General features: G+C 45.7%; 1 protein-coding gene across 1 annotated transcript; it reads left to right on the top strand.

The window, feature by feature from the left end:
- The first annotated feature begins 1062 nt into the window (after positions 1 to 1062).
- On the top strand, positions 1063 to 17298 carry NSF (N-ethylmaleimide sensitive factor, vesicle fusing ATPase). Its single transcript, XM_053452923.1, has 21 exons — positions 1063 to 1151; positions 5500 to 5585; positions 6686 to 6785; positions 7053 to 7092; positions 9436 to 9602; positions 9924 to 10031; positions 10720 to 10795; positions 11367 to 11522; positions 12715 to 12914; positions 13013 to 13178; positions 13259 to 13333; positions 13522 to 13709; positions 14762 to 14857; positions 15087 to 15243; positions 15359 to 15492; positions 15659 to 15725; positions 15816 to 15895; positions 15983 to 16117; positions 16399 to 16515; positions 16697 to 16752; positions 16921 to 17298. Exons 1-21 carry the CDS (start codon positions 1140 to 1142, stop codon positions 16946 to 16948), a joined length of 2244 nt encoding a protein of 747 aa, XP_053308898.1. The 5' UTR covers positions 1063 to 1139; the 3' UTR covers positions 16949 to 17298.
- Positions 17299 to 17583: the final 285 nt, after the last annotated feature.

Raw genomic sequence — 17583 nt, 5'->3', positions numbered from 1 at the left:
TGGCTGGTTTATTTGTTTAAGGCGTGCACCTACTTCATGGAACAGCTATGCCCCTCACCTGTCGAGGTACAATGACTGCTCATTCAAAAGATGCCGAGATTGTTTCTATAGTGGAAGTTCAAAATTAAAATGTCCACAGATAATACTTGTTACCTTTATAACAAGAGTATGTTATCAGTTATCATGAGCAGATACCACGAAGAAAACGAATTACAAAAGGAAATCACACAAACTGAAGTGTGGAAACCCAAAAATACTGGAGAATTGGGAGATCTACCCAAAACGGGTCAGCCATGGCCGTATCCACATATAGCCATGGCACAAGTCCTACAGAGGCTCCCCAGCTGGGGCTTAATACCAGGATACTGCCCCGCTATACAGAAACAGTTACAGATCAGGGCCTGATCACACCGTTTAATCACAAGGACACAACCTGTGGGCGCCAGAATAGAAGCCCTGAACGGTGACCTGGAGAGTCCTCAAGCGTGTTTATTGATACAATGGGACAACCTATGGGGCAGGTGGGGCCCTTGTCTCTAATGCCACCTATATGGAAGCATCGGCTGTAAAAAACAGAGAGGCATAATAATCACCACGCTGACTTCTGTATACGCTCGGCCATTTCTGACCATTTTTCATGCTTACTCCATGAGTATTAGCATTTTCCACCCAATTCCAACTTCCGCACCCCTCACAACACCTTTTATTGCATATGGTATAGGACAATGCTATAGGCCTTTGTGCTCAAGGGAAAAGGGGATATAAATGACCCCGGTCATGCATGTAGCAGTAACATATCAATAATAAAATCAATAATGATAATAACACTCTCCCAAAACCGGTTCCCTGGCTTTATTCCATGTCCCTGCCTTCCTTAGTACCCCTCCAACGCTGACAATGGATTATCGTCTAATGAAATATAAACTTTCTAAATAAATCCTGCCAACCATTTTCTGCCAGGTTGTCATGCCTCTACCAAGATGGCGGCTCACGCCTCCGCCTACTTCCTAGTTCCTCTCCCGGCTCTCTGACGACACCTCACCCTTGCCTGTCACATGACTCCCCTGCCCCGCCCCCCAGTGCTGAGCTGTTACTGCTGCTAGTCGCCGGTGCATTGAAGAGACCGCAGCCCCGCAGACATGGCTACCCGGGTGAGTGACCGGGGGCCACACTGGGGGTGGAGGGCAAGTTCTCAGGGGCTGTCAGGGATTTAGGGACTATCACTTCCTGCCGCAGGGATGACATGGCTACCTGACACTGCAGAATGGGCTTACACTGCAGATCTATGGCTCCATAGGGAACATGTATGTGGAATAAACATGGAGAATACAAATAGAATGGATACAGTGTAACATGTACATGTGTATCTGTCTGTGTTACTGTGTACATGCTGTGTTTACATATACATACATGCATATATACATACATGCACATAATGCATATCAAAAATACAACTCATAATACACATCATTATACACCAATCAACTATATATATAATCAGTATTTATATACAGTGTGAAAATATATATATATTGTGTGTAAATGTGTGTGTGTATATATATATATATATATATATATATATATATATATATATATATAGGTGTTTGTTGATATTTATTCAGAAAGTGGGTTGGATTATTATTATTTATTGTTTTTTTACACGTTCCCGAGTCCCATTTGTGTACAGATATAAATATCCGCCATACATTCCGCAGTGATAGGGAAACGGCAGGCAGGTCTCTTCTCTGATTATTTGGATTCGCCGATTAACACATGGAGATCGCACGCAGCATCTCATGACACGGAAAGGGTTCCTGGGAGTCTTCATTCATCGGCATAGACCGGAGATCCCCCTATCGTGCCGGCGAAGGGTTAAACGCGAGATCTCTGTGATGCGTCGGTGCAGCACCGGGCTCGGGGCTGTGCGCACTAAACATATACGTAGGGATCGGTGCCGTCGCTCAGCATCGATACTGGGGGATTATTCCGGCTCCACGATTTGTTCTCATTAACGATGCTCTTTATAGCGGACCCCCGCGGGGAATCATGACGGGATAATATTAATCGGAATGCTGATCGGCATTAGAGAACTGAGATGAATAGACTGTTTTTCTCCAGTCTTTACTGGTGTGACTGGGATCGGCAAACGTCTGCATCCTTTAGTAGCCGGACATAAATTATTAAATAAAATCATTTTTTAGTGAAGTCGAAGCAGATCTAAAATCATGAATAGCTGTATGAAAAGCAAGTTCTGTTTAAGGGGTGCCGGATGATCGCGCCCCGATTTCCTCGAGGGGCTGCTTTGATTTGCAGTTTAAATGCGTGTCCGTTAAACGTGGAGGGTAGTTAATGCGATGTAACCCAGCCCTCGTATTATTGTGTAAGCCGTAGAGTGTCATGGACTGTTAAATTAGCCTTTATTTGGTTCAGGGTTCAGTTAAATAAAAATAAAAAGAAGAAAAGCGGTAAAAGAGGGAGTGCGGTTATATATATGGGCAGGGCTGCTGTTTTTTTAAGTTGACTTGCCGAGGAAACTCGACCAACCCAAACAGAACCTCAGAAAGTCGAGTTGGACATTACGAGTCCTCAGTTGGAATACTATGGTACTCATCCAAACTGCGGTCGAGTTGATCTCGGTATCTCAGTTGAGTTGGTCTTGGGTGTTGGTGGTCGGGTCTGTTGAGTGCGCCTTTGAGTTTGTCATCAAGTTCGATGCAGTTCTGAGTGAAGTCGCCTCCTACCGCAGCGTTGAGTTATTTTTGGGGCCTTTCTTCAACTCAATGACTAACTTGAGTTGAGTTTAACCTATAGGCAAGTTTTTCAGTTTCATCCAAACCCCCGTTGGGTTGGCCAGAGGAACCTGAAAGTCAACCCTAATGGAACCTTTATCTCATATTAAGATAAACTCTCGGCCTGGTGAGGTTTTCTTCATCTTGGCTGCTCTTATAAATGGAGATACAGAGAAGGGATAACCCCACAACCTCAAATGTGTGTAACTTAACAGCCAGACCGAAGATCTACCAACCATCTCCAAACTAGGGAGTAGAGGTGGGTCTACGTATGGGGCTAGGACCACTCGACCACAGAGATAGGTAAAGCCTAACCCAGGAGGGTTACGTTCTAACGAACTCTCACTGGAACAAATTTATTAGCGCATGATGAGTGGGAATACATCAAGGGTTCTCCCCAAGGATCATACAGACGCCGTAAGCACGGGAAGCATTTCTACAAGCTTTATACAAACGCACTTAGGATAACGAAATGCACAACAGCAGAAATGGGAAAAACATGATGAATTGAGGTTTATCCAGATATATATTTTTTTCACCTGGACCCGAGACTAAAAGTGGAAATTTTGGTTACGCAGCATTGCCGGTGCAGATGGATCGGCTTGAGAACGTAGTTAAGGCCCAAATTTTTAAATGTGGACTAGTCGCCATGGAGACCATGGTGATGGGTTTCCTAATAAATATTTAGTATCATTCCTCTTAGATAGAAGCTTATACAGACAGAAAGAATATAGCCATTTTCAGCTAGATTTTTTTAATAAATATATATCTCATTTTTCTGTTGTGTTTTTTATTTTTTACATTTATTTTAGAATGGTTTGGTTCTTTTTTTCGCCCGGTTGTGGCTGCGGGAGATTCCGGCAGAGTGACCTGGATTCCGTGGATCAGCGTGATTTACTGCATATGGGGAGGGCTGAGAGGCTAAACGTATTCCTCGCCTTCTCCGTGATACAAATAATTTTGGCTTCAGACAGGGATTCGTCCTTCCCGAGACTGCATTGTAAATTATTTATCTCCTGCGCAGTCTCTCTAACGCAGTCTTACAGATTTCGGAATAATACGCCATCCGTCTCGTTGCCAGAGACACGTGACACGCCAGTATTGTAGGACGCTCGGGAGACACTAATTGGTCCTCTAATCTAAATCTAATTTGGGAACCACATTTTAGGTCCCCAGGGTGGCAATGTGTCCATACAGATCAATTTAAGACCCCGGTAATGTTTTCTGAGTCCTGGCTGGCCTGATAGAGTATATGGAGAACCTAAGATGGATGGTGGGGGAAGTTGGACCAGTGCTGGTCGTAGTAAGGAAAGTTTTTCTACAGATCTGGAAGTCATGTTGGGCTTTGGAACTCTCAAACGTGATATTTCTACCTGTGTTTGAATACCGGATGTGTTTCTCGAAACCACCCCAAACATACCGTGTATTGTGTGATGTAAAAACTTGGAATTCTAGCACTTTTTGGAACACAAGTCCTCTATGTAACAGTCAAATGTTCTCAAAGGAGTAACTTTTCCAGTTAATGAGAAATAGGAACAAGTTTGGCCTCACAGGTCTTCTGAATATCTCTACTTTTTTTCCCCCCAGTTTTTGAGTTTAGGTTCGGGGCCCACGCCGTACATTTAAGTCACCATAGATTTGGAGTACGAAGGGAAACTCCGTTTCCCCAACCGTTCCTTCCATAAAACCCACGGTCTGAGATGGCCTGCGCTTTGACAGGCTTATGGTCTTAATCAGTCAGCCGATTACAGAAATGTATCTAAAGCCTCGGGGATTTCAGTTCTCCGTGTAGATGATGTGACCTGTTTGCATGGCCATGACCTCGGTAAGCCCAGGGGAGGTCACGCCTTCAGATGGACCCCAAAGACGAAATCGAAAAGCCAAGGACAGCCAAGAGTTAAGCCAACGGGTCTAACCCAGCTCTCTGTGTAAACTCCCTTGTAAATGGCACATTTTATTTTAGCTTTTCCCCCCGCGTGGTAGAATTTTTCTCAGGTCTTTGGGTTTGGAAAACCTCTCCAAGGTGCAAGGAAATGCTTTAAAAAGAAAGATCTCGAGCGCTTTGCGAGTATTAGCTGCTTCTCGGGGAACGGTGTGAAATCTTACATAATAAGTTCGCAACACAAGACGCCGTCACAGGAGTCAAAAGATTTCGTGAAGAGCGGAACGGGCTGGAAGCCAGCCGCCGAAGCTCATTGTAACAGATACAGGGATCGTTAGAGCTTTGATATCTAGACAGGGTGACGAGGACAACCTCAACTGAGACACCATAGGGTCAAAACGAGAGGCACCTGGTTGCTGACCGCAGCACATCATCTACCCCTGGATAAACCCAGGTGTGTGGTGGGTTTATCGACTGACTTTGTCCGTGAAGGTGACCTTCACACTCGTTATGTTATACGACAAGGTCAGCGTTGGTCTGTAGAACCCTCGGAACTAGCTCGGTATCTTCTGTCAGCGTTCCGGTCAGCCCACCAAGGACAGCGAGACCTTCACCTCTCCACGATGCACGGAGCAGAAGCTCAGAAAAGGGTTTATCTTCTAAACTACGACATATCAGAAGATGTTTGTTAGTTCACACTATATATATGAAACACAATTGTGATAAATATCATCTGCATCGCCGCGGGTCCCTTGATATAATGTGTGATGATAGTAATTATCCTCCTGTTGTTTTCACTCTAACGCCATGCCTTCTTGCTGTGTTCAGTCTATGCAGGCAGCCCGTTGCCCCACAGATGAGCTTTCCCTCACCAACTGTGCTGTGGTCAGCGAGAAGGATTTCCAGTCTGGCCAGTAAGTGTCGTTAGAGTGCATGCGCGTCACCAGAACGTACAGGGGTTCTGTATCCCGTCCTGTTGATTATCACTTACATACGCGAGGGTTATTAGACTAGGGGTATATTATAGGACCGACGGTTGGAGCTTGCAGCACCACGTGTGACCACGAGGAGGTCATGTAAGAAGAAGCATGGTGCTTTCTGCAGCCAATGGTGGATCCCATCTGCACTACGTTTGTAGGAGTTCCTATGTTTAAGCCATTTACCCCCCACCCCACCTAGCAGATTCATACCTTTCCCTGGTTGTTATACCCCAGAAACCCAATGTTCATACCCAATAACCAACAGCTGGGGTTGAAACCGGTTCTACAACAAACCTTCATCGACCAGTAATGGTGTCTAGCATCAGCCTGGTGGGAAAGAGTCTTCACGGTCCTTCACCTCCGATCCTTTCTGCCCAATATCCAGCTTTTATTTTGTTGATTAAGAGTACATTACATGTTTTCCAATATTTTAAGACCATTAAGCCCCAGCAGACTTGGCGGGGGGGGTTATGTTAGGGTTAGAGAAGCCCCCTGTGCTCATTAGATCCTTGGGTACATTATCATCTGTATCAATCCCAGCGCCAGGAGCCTCACGCGTTTCGCAGCAAAGGTGATTCAAGCCTCAAGGCAGAGAAGCGGAAACGGTTATTTGTGATAATTAATGCAGGTGGCAGTTTGTTTTCTGTAAAAAAAAAAAAAAAATTAAAACACGACCTGATTAATGTAGGAAAATGTGCTGCCTCGTAACGTTACGAGTTCCCGTTTCTCCTGCTGTAAAGACTCAAACCTTAATCAGTCGTTGGTCTCGTCTTAGATTCAGGAGCCGTATGCCTATCCCATGCATGTTTAATACCCTCACTGTATTACCCTCTACCACTTCTGCTGGGAGGCTGTTCCACTTATCTACCGAGTAAGGTAATAAGATATATGGGACATTCTTCCAATGTTCTATGCAAGTTGTGTGATCAGACAATTGCTGGTCTATAAGAAGGGATTCTAGAATTCTTAGTCTAGTATTTGGTTTGTCTTGATACTTTGGGCATGACGCTCTCTGTTTTTACTTCTTCCTCCAGACACGTGACTGTCAGGACCTCACAGAGCCACAAGTACATCTTCACGGTGAAGACTCACCACACCGTATTGCCCGTAACGATTGCCTTCAGCCTCCCTCAGGTAAGACGGCCTCGCCTTCTAACGTTCTCCATCCAAACTGTCCGTATTTGAAAGTTCTAAAACATCCCCGCATCCTCCCAGATCTAAAATTAAAAAAAATAAAGCGATCGTGTATCCAAAATGTCCCGAGAGTCCTCATTTTGGCCATTTTCTTCTTCAGTGGATGCGAGACCTCTATGTTCCTCAACGTGAAACTCCCAATTCATTTTTCTGTGTTGTACCCTCGTAAAACTTATTATTTTCTTTATTATTTTTCCTACTTTTTAGAGAAAATGGGCCGGCCTCTCCATTGGGCAAGATGTAGAAGGTAAGAAAAAATGGATTTTAGGGGGTTCGCGTCTGACCGCACACACCCCAGATATAATTGAATCGGCTCTCCAGCTTCCTTCGTCTTCGCGTTCTCTGCCTTGCTAAGCCAGAAGCTGTTTCCGACCTTGCCTTGAATAATTAAGGCCCCCGGGAGCCGTGTAGATCCTGTGATGCCATAAATAACTCCTCTCTCCTCCCCGTGGTCCCCCGACCAAGCGTTGGTATTTTATTAGCGCATTAACCCGGGGAAGGTTGGTTATGGAGAAGTCCTCTCCATAGGGTATTGACCGATGAAGCCTGAGTAGAAGCCGTTGCTTCCTTAACATTACTTACTGGATATTGTTAGACATAAGGAGATGTGGCTAAAAACAAGCGCAGCGTACCTCCTCCCAACGTTACCCGTCCCTAATTAGGATGCCCAATGGGGACACCATTGGTACATATTAGAGACAGGCAGGGTCTACCCGGTAGAATGAACTAATTAATAATAATTGAATTATATTACTATTTGAACTATACATGCTGCTGGGTACACCAAGCTCGGTCCTAGGGAATGGAGAATTCAAGGAGACCTCTTTTGATGGCCAGCATGGAAGCCTCATCCTTTTCACTCTAAATCATAGCTGGACCAGAAACCGGTTTCTAATTTCATATTTGGTTTGGTTTCACTGCATTAGTGGATATTATTGCAGAGGAGAAATCATAGAACAATAGATCGTAATAGTTATAGTCTTAAGGCTAGGGGGTTTGGAGAGTTTTACTGAACTGAAAGGACAAAGATAAGTGGAACAGCCTCCCGGCAGAAGTGGTAGAGGGTAATACAGTGAGGGATAGACATTCGGCTCCTGAAGATGAGCATGACCAACGACTGATTAAGGTTTGAGTCTTTACAGCCAGAAAACGAGGCAGGCTAGACGGGGGCCGAATGGGGCCGATCTGCTGTGAGCCCCAGCCCTGCCTACAAACTCTTCTTCTCGGTCAATATTTACCCGTGATCGGCACTTCGCAGGGTTAATAGGTGGGTACGATCCCTAATGGCGTAACCCATAGATCGGGACTCGAGGCCAACAGAGATGTTTGGCCCCGGCTCATTGAAACACAAAATCAGCTCCCCGGCGGAGGGTGATCGCTCGCCTGTCCTGCAAACAAATGCGATGCACATGTTTAGGTTTAACTCTTTGCTTTCCCCTGACCCCCAAGAGACAGATGGCTGCATTTTATTTGCAATCTTTCTGCGGCGAGCTCGTTCTGGGTAACAGATGGTCTCGCGGAGTGTAGGAAGAGAACGGATTGTGTGCTCATGCAGAGTGACTCTACATTCCATATAAATATAGATAATTGTGTCCGCTTTATATCACATTTTTATCTTTGGGGAATAAACATCCATTTATACAATTTATAAGAGCTTGCTGGCCCTGTCTAATGTACAGTTAAATCAGCGACACTTCTCCAGTCTCCTCACCCATTGAATTATGCATTGCACAGGGCCAGCTGGAGAAATCTAGCAGTGTTGGCCCTTCATAAAGTGAGGGGGTTTATACCACGACTCCCCTGCCAGCTCTCCATTTAGTGAATAAACCTCAGCAATGATCTGAGCGCGAGAGGCACCTCCGGGCCGTCTGCTGATGCTAGGCGCTGTCCATGGTGCTGAATCTTGTGCTGTCCGGCCAGCCATGGAAAGTGCTGCCGAGTCCTTCAAAGAGAAGGTTCTGTGGGTTTCCTTCAGACAAACGTCTGCGATGTGTCCCGAGAAAAAAACACCCAAAACTTTAGGGACACACATTAAATATATGAGACGCACAATACTGCAGGAGCCACATCTGTCTTAGTCTAGAAAATCTACTTTATTCTGTGTTATCATAGATGGCATTATCACATCGTGCTGCTATGTACTGACGCAGACTTCTTGGCCACTCTAAGGTTAATGGTGGGTCCCCAGCAGGGTTCTCCTCCCGTTAGCCGGCAGGGTTCTCCTCCAGTTAGCCGGCAGGGTTCTCCTCCAGTTAGGCGGCAGGGTTCTCCTCCAGTTAGGCGGCAGGGTTCTCCTCCGGTTAGGCGGCAGGGTTCTCCTCCAGTTAGCCGGCAGGGTTCTCCTCCAGTTAGGCGGCAGGGTTCTCCTCCAGTTAGGCGGCAGGGTTCTCCTCCAGTTAGGCGGCAGGGTTCTCCTCCAGTTAGCCGGCAGGGTTCTCCTCCAGTTAGGCGGCAGGGTTCTCCTCCAGTTAGGCGGCAGGGTTCTCCTCCAGTTAAAGAAGTTTGTAGAGGCATGTTTTGAGCTAGCTAATGCCATGCTAAGTGTACAGCGGTCAGTCCTTTTTGAAGTCATGGATTGTCCTCTTTGCAGTTGGGATCTACACTTTCGACAAGACAAAGCAGTGCATCGGAACCATGACCATAGAGATCGACTTCCTCCAGAAGAAGAGTATAGATTCCAACCCGTACGACACCGACAGAATGGCCGCGGAATTCATCCAGCAGTTCAACAACCAGGCCTTCTCCGTGGGCCAGCAAGTACGTCTGTTTACTCAGGGGTTAAATGTGTTACTTTCGCTGTCTAAAGTATGAAAGGCTGTCACGCTGTGGGTTGAGCGACATCAGTAGAACATACTCACCAAGGTCTGAGACTGAGAGACCCCAGCAAGAGTCTCCTAAGAGACAGCCAAGCTGACCCTTCCTATCATATCGTTAATGTTTTGAGATCTCACATCTTAGCAAAAGAAAACTCTAACTCCAGGTGGTTCCCTGTAGACCCCTCCTCATCAAAAGACCACTACTGTGGGAATCGTTGTTATCGCAGCAGATGTGCTTGACGTGTACTTTAAACCCCCACAGCTGGTGTTTTCATTCTGTGACAAACTTTTCGGACTGGTGGTGAAGGACATTGAAGCCATGGATCCAAGTATTTTAAGGGGAGAGCAGTCTACGGCCAAGAGGCAAAAGGTGAGTCTTGAACATAATATAAATGAGAGGTTTTGGTTATATGAATTGGCCAAAGCATAATTAAGCTCACCCGCCACGTCAAGGCACACTCTCAATAGGGTGAGAACCTACTCTCACCTCCTACATAGTGGACACACAAAGCAGAATATACTGCTACCAAAACCTTATTAATGTGTTGGGGGAGGTGCAATTAAACCTCCTCCCTATTAACCCCTGGACAGCAAGCTGCAACCAGACTGATGAGGAGCCAACAACCTCAAATATGTGCAAACAGGGAAAAGAAAAAATGTCGGTGCGCTAAGCTAGTCACAGGCTCAAATACAAATGTATAATACGAGGCCTACCAAACAGGTGTAAGCATGCTGCAAGAAACAGTGTATTGGCTGTACAATGTATACAAAAAACAAAAACTGTCTGCGCTTCTTACCCTAATACATTGTACAGCCAATACACTGTTTCTTGCAGCATGCTTACACCTGTTTGGTAGGCCTCGTATTATACATTTGTATTTGAGCCTGTGACTAGCTTAGCGCACCGACATTTTTTCTTTTCCCTGTTTGCACATAAAAGGTGAGTCTTGCCCACCGTTTAGTGTCCGGTGGGCCAAAATCTTCATGCCTGATGTCCTGATGACATAATGTCGTTTCTTGAATTTCCTGAGCTCCAACCTTCAACTTTTCTTTTGCAGATCGAGGTTGGGCTGGTGGTGGGGAACAGCCAAGTTGTGTTTGAGAAGGCAGACACGTCAACTCTGAACCTCACAGGTGAGCCATGTATTTGCGCTAAGAATAAGATAACGTCTGGGTTCTTTAACAGCTATGATGCTTTCTTCTCAATCCACAACCCACATCTTAAATGTGGTGTTTTACCTCCTCTGCTGAACTGAACACTTTTTAAGTTTTGAGTGGAACAGCACCTTTATATTATTATCACAATAGTTGTGCTTCTGTATTTAGGTCCATATGTATGGATAGTTAGATCTGTTTATGATACATCTAGTGAATGTGTGCGTGAATGTGTGCGTGAATGTGTGCGTGAATGTGTGCGTGAATGTGTGTAATGTGTAAAAACCCCATGGCCTGTCTTACCCAGAATGTCCACAAGAGGGCGACATGTGATCATCTATATGAAGTCCAGGCTGCGGAAGATGCTCCAGAATGAGAAAAAATCCCTTTAAACCCCAGAATAAAACAAATAAAAACTTCCAGCAAATGTATTTCTTTAAAAAATAATAATAATTAAGAGGCCATGGATAAAAAACACAGCATATGCCTCTAGTTCTCCCCTTCTGGGCTCAGTTTACAAGGTACATATATACGGATTTTTTTATTTTAGGCAAATCCAAGACCAAGCAAGGCCGCCAGTCCATTATCAATCCAGACTGGAACTTTGAGAAGATGGGCATTGGAGGCTTAGACAAGGAGTTCTCAGACATTTTCAGACGAGCCTTTGCTTCACGAGTTTTTCCACCAGAGATCGTGGAACAGATGGGTGAGTATTTTTAAAAACGCGAGAGCCTGCCACGAGATCTACTTACGTATATAGTCGGGGGATTATAGCGAAGGTAGCTGAACGTTTTCATGTCATGCATCTTTTTTTTCTTTTCTGACTCGCTGTGCTACTATAACCTCAGACCAGGTCAACTGCCCCCAACACGTTCAGAGTTATTTAGCAACCATTTCATGTAACGCTCATAGTTGGGTAAAGTACTTTACGGAATTGCGAAAATAAATCCATGGTGTCTTCAGGACTATTAGTGAAGTTCTCACGGCAACAGGACCCTCTTAAATAATCCTGGGGGCTCTTAGCAAGCCTCCCCTAGAGGGCTCCCTCTGCCCAGTCGTACTTCCCATCATTGATGGCTCTTCATTGAGACGGTTCTGCAGCCACCAGAACAGATCTTAGTGATCTCTCACCTTCTGGGATATAATGCCACATGTGATCCTCTACAACGGGGGTGTCCAACCTGCGGCCCTCCAGCTGCTGCAGGACTACATCTCCCATAATGCTCTTTCAGCAAAGGGGCTGGCTGAAGAGTATGGGAGATGTAGTCCTGCAGCAGCTGGAGGGCCACAGGTTGGACACCCCTGCTCTACAACGTCAGGTGGTGCCCAGATCACAAAGGAACTCTTTTGGAGAGGTTTGTGCTGCTGGCTTCGTAGATCTCTACCTGCATCAAGTAGCTTGGGGGTTTCCTTGCTTCTTATATGGAGTAGATGTAGGGAAGTCTCTGTTCCTGATGAAGACCCCGTTAGCCCATTAAAAGCCATCTTTTCCAAAGAAGTGCCTGCCGCTGTTTTTTTTACTTCTTATTCTGAGTTCTTTGCACATTCGAACCTGGACAGCAGGTAAAGGTCAGACTGTAAGTCGGATTAGACGGAGATGACAGGCATCCTGATTTCTAAACACAAGGCTGTCAGCGCAGGCAGGTAATTTCACAAAGTGCCCGAGTCTGCCAAAGACCAAAAACCCTCCTTTTCTCTCCCCGACACCATTCTTATGCCAGCGGTGTCCTCGCAGATGTTACGCTTCTAGACCCAATAAATTACACACAACATTTGGGAAGAAAAAATATAACTATAGACCAGGAGAAAGCACAGCTTGGTACTTTTTTTTTTATTAATAATAATACTTTCCTGTACCTTGTGAGCTTACAATCTAGTTCCCACTTGACTCGCCGCAGGTTGCAAGCACGTGAAAGGCATCCTCCTATACGGTCCGCCTGGATGCGGTAAGACGCTAATGGCTCGGCAGATCGGCAAGATGTTGAATGCCAGAGAGCCGAAGGTGGTGAACGGACCAGAAATCCTGAACAAGTATGTGGGAGAGTCCGAGGCCAACATCCGCAAGCTGTTCGCTGATGCCGAAGAGGAACAGAGGAGGGTGAGTGCCATGGGCAAGGATATAACGGTGCATTTAGGGTTTTAATAACTGTAATCCATTCTTAACCAGGATGCTCTTTGATCCTTTTTTTATTTCAGCTGGGTGCCAACAGTGGGCTGCACATCATCATCTTTGACGAGATAGATGCCATCTGCAAGCAGAGAGGGAGCATGGCGGGCAGCACCGGCGTCCATGACACTGTGGTCAACCAGCTGCTGTCCAAGATCGACGGAGTGGAGCAGCTCAACAACATCTTAGTGATAGGTGAGCAGGGAGTCTGAATCACACACTTTATTGGACATGATGGAGGAGCAGTGCCTTATTGCTCTTTATGTTCTTCTCAGGGATGACCAACAGGCCAGACTTGATTGATGAAGCTCTCTTGAGACCAGGAAGGTTGGAGGTGAAGATGGAGATTGGTGAGTGAAGAGGACCTTTCATTTCTTTCTTTCTTCCTGTTTTCATGGTTTACGTTTTGTGTTTTCTTTGTTTCTCCAAACCTAGGGCTCTTTTTTTCTTGGTAATTTATTAATGTTCCATCACGTTGTTGTCCGCATCCTTTCCACATCGCTCACTCGGTTTTGTCGTTCTCCGTTTCCTCGCCCAGGTTTGCCCGATGAGAAGGGACGACTCCAGATCCTTCACATCCACACAGCCCGGATGAGGGAACACGGTCTGCTCGCGACAGATGTGGACATACCGGAACTGTCTGTGGAGACCAAAAACTTTAGTGGGGCCGAACTGGAGGGACTGGTCAGGGCCGCGCAGTCCACTGCTATGAACCGGCACATCAAGGTAAGATGTGGCCGTTAGACTCAACGCATCTTCGTTTCTTCTCTTTAAATTATAATGTCTCCAAATAGGAGACAACCTACCCCAAAGTCCATTACCTGTGTGTGAGTAATGTTTATATCTGTATATAATATATATAAATGGAAGCTAATGCTCTGTGAGGGACAGAATACGTTTATATGTGTTAACATTTGGCTTTTATATCTTGTAACAAAATAACAAGAATAATCTCATTGTGAACGATGTCCCCCCCAGCTCGTTCTCCCAGATCTTTGTTATTTTAGACCTGTCTAATGTCATTCTCTGTCATTCAACACCATGTAATATCTGACACTGGCCTGGCCTTATAGCCTTCCAGACTTGTTCTTATTAGCATGGGGGGGGGAGTTTAAAGGCCATCAGGTGTGCTTAACACCTTCACCGCCAGATCAATCGATAACGCCCTCCCTGGAGTGTCCACACCTGCGTCTACTGAAAGCAGTCTCTTTTTCTGATCTAGAATGTCTGCCCTCCGCATGGTTACTTTATGGAATGGTCCCGACTGTCTGTCCAATTTGGGAACTAAACTTATTTGGTTATTTAGAGCAGCATCAATACATAAAGTGTAAAATCACACATGTAATTATACACCTATAAAGTCCATTTCTCTCTATCTCCAACTTCTCTATCGTTCAGATTACCCTGGTATGTCTGTCCCTGTCAGATCAAATGAGCTTTTCCTGTTTCCAGAGGTGGCTCACGGGGCAATATTTATTTTTTACAAGCCATGGTTTGGGATTTTATTAGATGTTTAGCCACTGGTGTTTTTAACTATGAATACCCAGCCTAGTGACTTGTAAATGGGCCAAACCACATACCAGAAACTGTTGTCATCAATGCCATGTACTAATGGACCTCTGTTCTACCTCTCCTAAGTCTTGAAGTTGACCTATAATGAGGTTTGGTTGGGTTGTTAACATGTTTTCGCACCTCTGTACCATGGACTGGATTAATACACAAGAGTGATGGTTTCTCAGTCCTTGCACAGGCTGATGTCCATATTGTTTTCTCATCAGGCCACCAACAAAGTGGAGGTCGATATGGAGAAGGCTGAACGTCTGCAAGTGACAAGGAGTGACTTCTTAACCTCCCTGGAAAACGACATAAAACCTGCAAGTATTCTTTTTGAGACTTTCCCCGTCACTCGCTTCCCGACAAACACGTTTTTGATTGCCACGCCACTTAGTTTTTTTGTAAAGCTGTGAGCCTTCACTTCATACGCAATCCCTAGTATTCTAACCCAAATGAAACACCAAACTTTAACGTCCCAATCACTCATTGACAAGGTCACGCTTTGAACCTGTGGGTCTTCTAGTCACTTGACCGTCCTCTACCTTTCAGGCATTTGGAACCAACCAAGAGGACTATGCCAGCTACATCATGAATGGTATCATCAAGTGGGGAGATCCCGTCACCCGCATCTTGGATGACGGCGAACTGCTGGTCCAACAAACCAAGAATAGTGACCGCACTCCTTTGGTCAGCGTGCTTCTGGAAGGTGAGACACTTGGAAAGGTGTTATTTCTCCCTTCGGTGTATGACTGTTTAATGATAACACTTGACATAGTCTTTAACAACAGATATATGTTGCTGATTGATATTTCTTTGGATAGGACCTCCTCACAGTGGCAAAACAGCACTGGCTGCTAAGATCTCTGAGGAATCCAACTTCCCATTCATTAAGATCTGCTCACCAGAAAAGATGATCGGGTTCTCTGAGACTGCCAAATGCCAGGCTATAAAGAAGGTACGAAATCCGGGTGCATGATCCTGACCTTCGTCATCTCTGCTACCTTATACCTTCCATTAATGGACCACTAGACTCCACCAGTGTTTGTATCGCTCCTGGTTCTTTGCCAGCACTGACCACCTATTGCAGGTGGACCATGGCCAACACTTTCCTCTCTCCTCAGATCTTTGATGATGCTTACAAGTCCCAGCTGAGCTGCGTTGTCGTCGATGACATTGAAAGGCTGCTAGGTGAGGTGCACCATACACCCTGGGAATTGGTCTTGGAGAGAGTTAATGTCTGAAAGGTGTTATTACCTCCGTTCTTTATATTCTTTATAGATTATGTCCCCATTGGTCCTCGTTTCTCCAATTTGGTGCTACAGGCTCTGCTTGTGCTCCTGAAAAAGCCCCCTCCGCAGGTAAGAGGCACTTAATAGCGTTGCTTCCAATTTCAAATGTCAGAATGAACCCCCGCCTCGTAACCGTCTGCGTCCCTCGCTCTCCAGGGCCGTAAGCTCCTGATTATTGGCACCACAAGCCGTAAGGATGTTCTGCAGGAGATGGAGATGCTTGATGCCTTCAGCACCACCATCCACATTCCAAACATCTGCACGGGACCGCAGCTCATGGAAGCTCTGGAGGTAAATAGAGAAAACCCAACGATATTTGGAACCGAGCTTGTAACCGAGATCTATGCTTTGTTCTTTGTAGGCTTCAATAATGTCTATCACACTGTCCCTTTAAACACACGGTGGGCGCAATTTTTGCGGCGGTTTTGGCAAAGTAGTTGCGATTATTGTTCTTTAGTTCCGTGAGCGAATGACCGGACGCCGTAATGTTCATATTCCGTTCTCTCAGTAGGAGATCCGTACTGGGGCCGACACGCGGTGTATTTATTTGGTATCTCCGTTTTCTCCTTCAGCTTCTGGGCAGCTTCAAAGACAACGAGCGGGCTACCATCGCTCAACATGTCAAGGGCAAAAAAGGAATTTACATTGGAATCAAGAAGCTTCTCATGTTGATTGAGATGTCCATGCAGGTGAGGATGCTGCCGACCTTTATTTTGCAGCTCCATTTAAATTGGGCTAATTTATGTGTCTGCGTCACGTGATTATGGCTTTCTACGCCATGTTCTCCTTCATTCCACATAATGTGTTAACGTCTTTATCTCCCTCGTGCTTCTAGTATTTCTGTACATTGTTCCATTTTTGCTTTTTCAGATGAATCCAGAGTATCGCGCCAGCAAGTTTCTCGCCCTTCTAAAGCAAGAGGCTACGTAAGTATAGGCTGCGCTCAAGGGGTCGGACCTCTGGCTGGCAGAGAGTTATGGGAGTCGTGGGGAATAAACTGCTTGACATAGGCAAGGTCAGTCAGTTTATTCGCTGTGATGTCCAATGGAATGAGTGACTTTTTAACCCCTCTGCCATCTTCTCGTCCTCCGCAGAGATCCGGTTCGCCGTGAATATGAATAACCCCTTCTGGCGGGATCAGGACTCCCCATTTTCAGACGTAACATTCCCCACAAACCAGCTTTTCCTGGGAAGGTTGGATCCCGGAGCCGTGTCTACTGGCCCCCCCCCAGTCCGTCTCACAATAGACATGCATGTGGCTCTGATATACCTTCATGCTCTGTCTAGACCTCTTCTACCTTCTCATCGATCAGATTTCATGTCACCTCGCTTCTCGGTATGAATGCTCGGGACAAACCGTGGTCATGTTGCAATGTTTCGGTCTCAGTTGATGTAAACTTGGCATATCTTCCCAGCCGGGTTGTTGCCAACTTGGTAAAACTCAACACACCCCTACACACACGCGCACACACTAACACCGTAATGGAATACAGGGTGAACGCGTACTCGGAAAAGCCCTTCCCACGAGGTTCCGATCCTCTGTCTTAGTTTGTTGGTAGGGTTAATGAATACGTTTGATATTTGAACCTACCGACACGTGGCTCCAGGAGATGACTGGGAAGTCACGCCATCGAAATGTTTTAGTGCTGGGAAGATCGACTGCCGATAATATACCTCTCACTCTGCATGTCTCTGCGGGCTTAGTACTCTCACAGCCGTGATAATGCTTTGTTGGGCCGATAAACCCCTTTTTTGGT

Source organism: Spea bombifrons, chromosome 13, assembly GCF_027358695.1.
Source record: "Spea bombifrons isolate aSpeBom1 chromosome 13, aSpeBom1.2.pri, whole genome shotgun sequence".
Classification (NCBI taxonomy): Eukaryota; Metazoa; Chordata; class Amphibia; order Anura; family Pelobatidae; genus Spea; species Spea bombifrons.
Note: the sequence above shows the minus strand (reverse complement) of the source record. Positions and strands in the feature narration are given on the sequence as shown.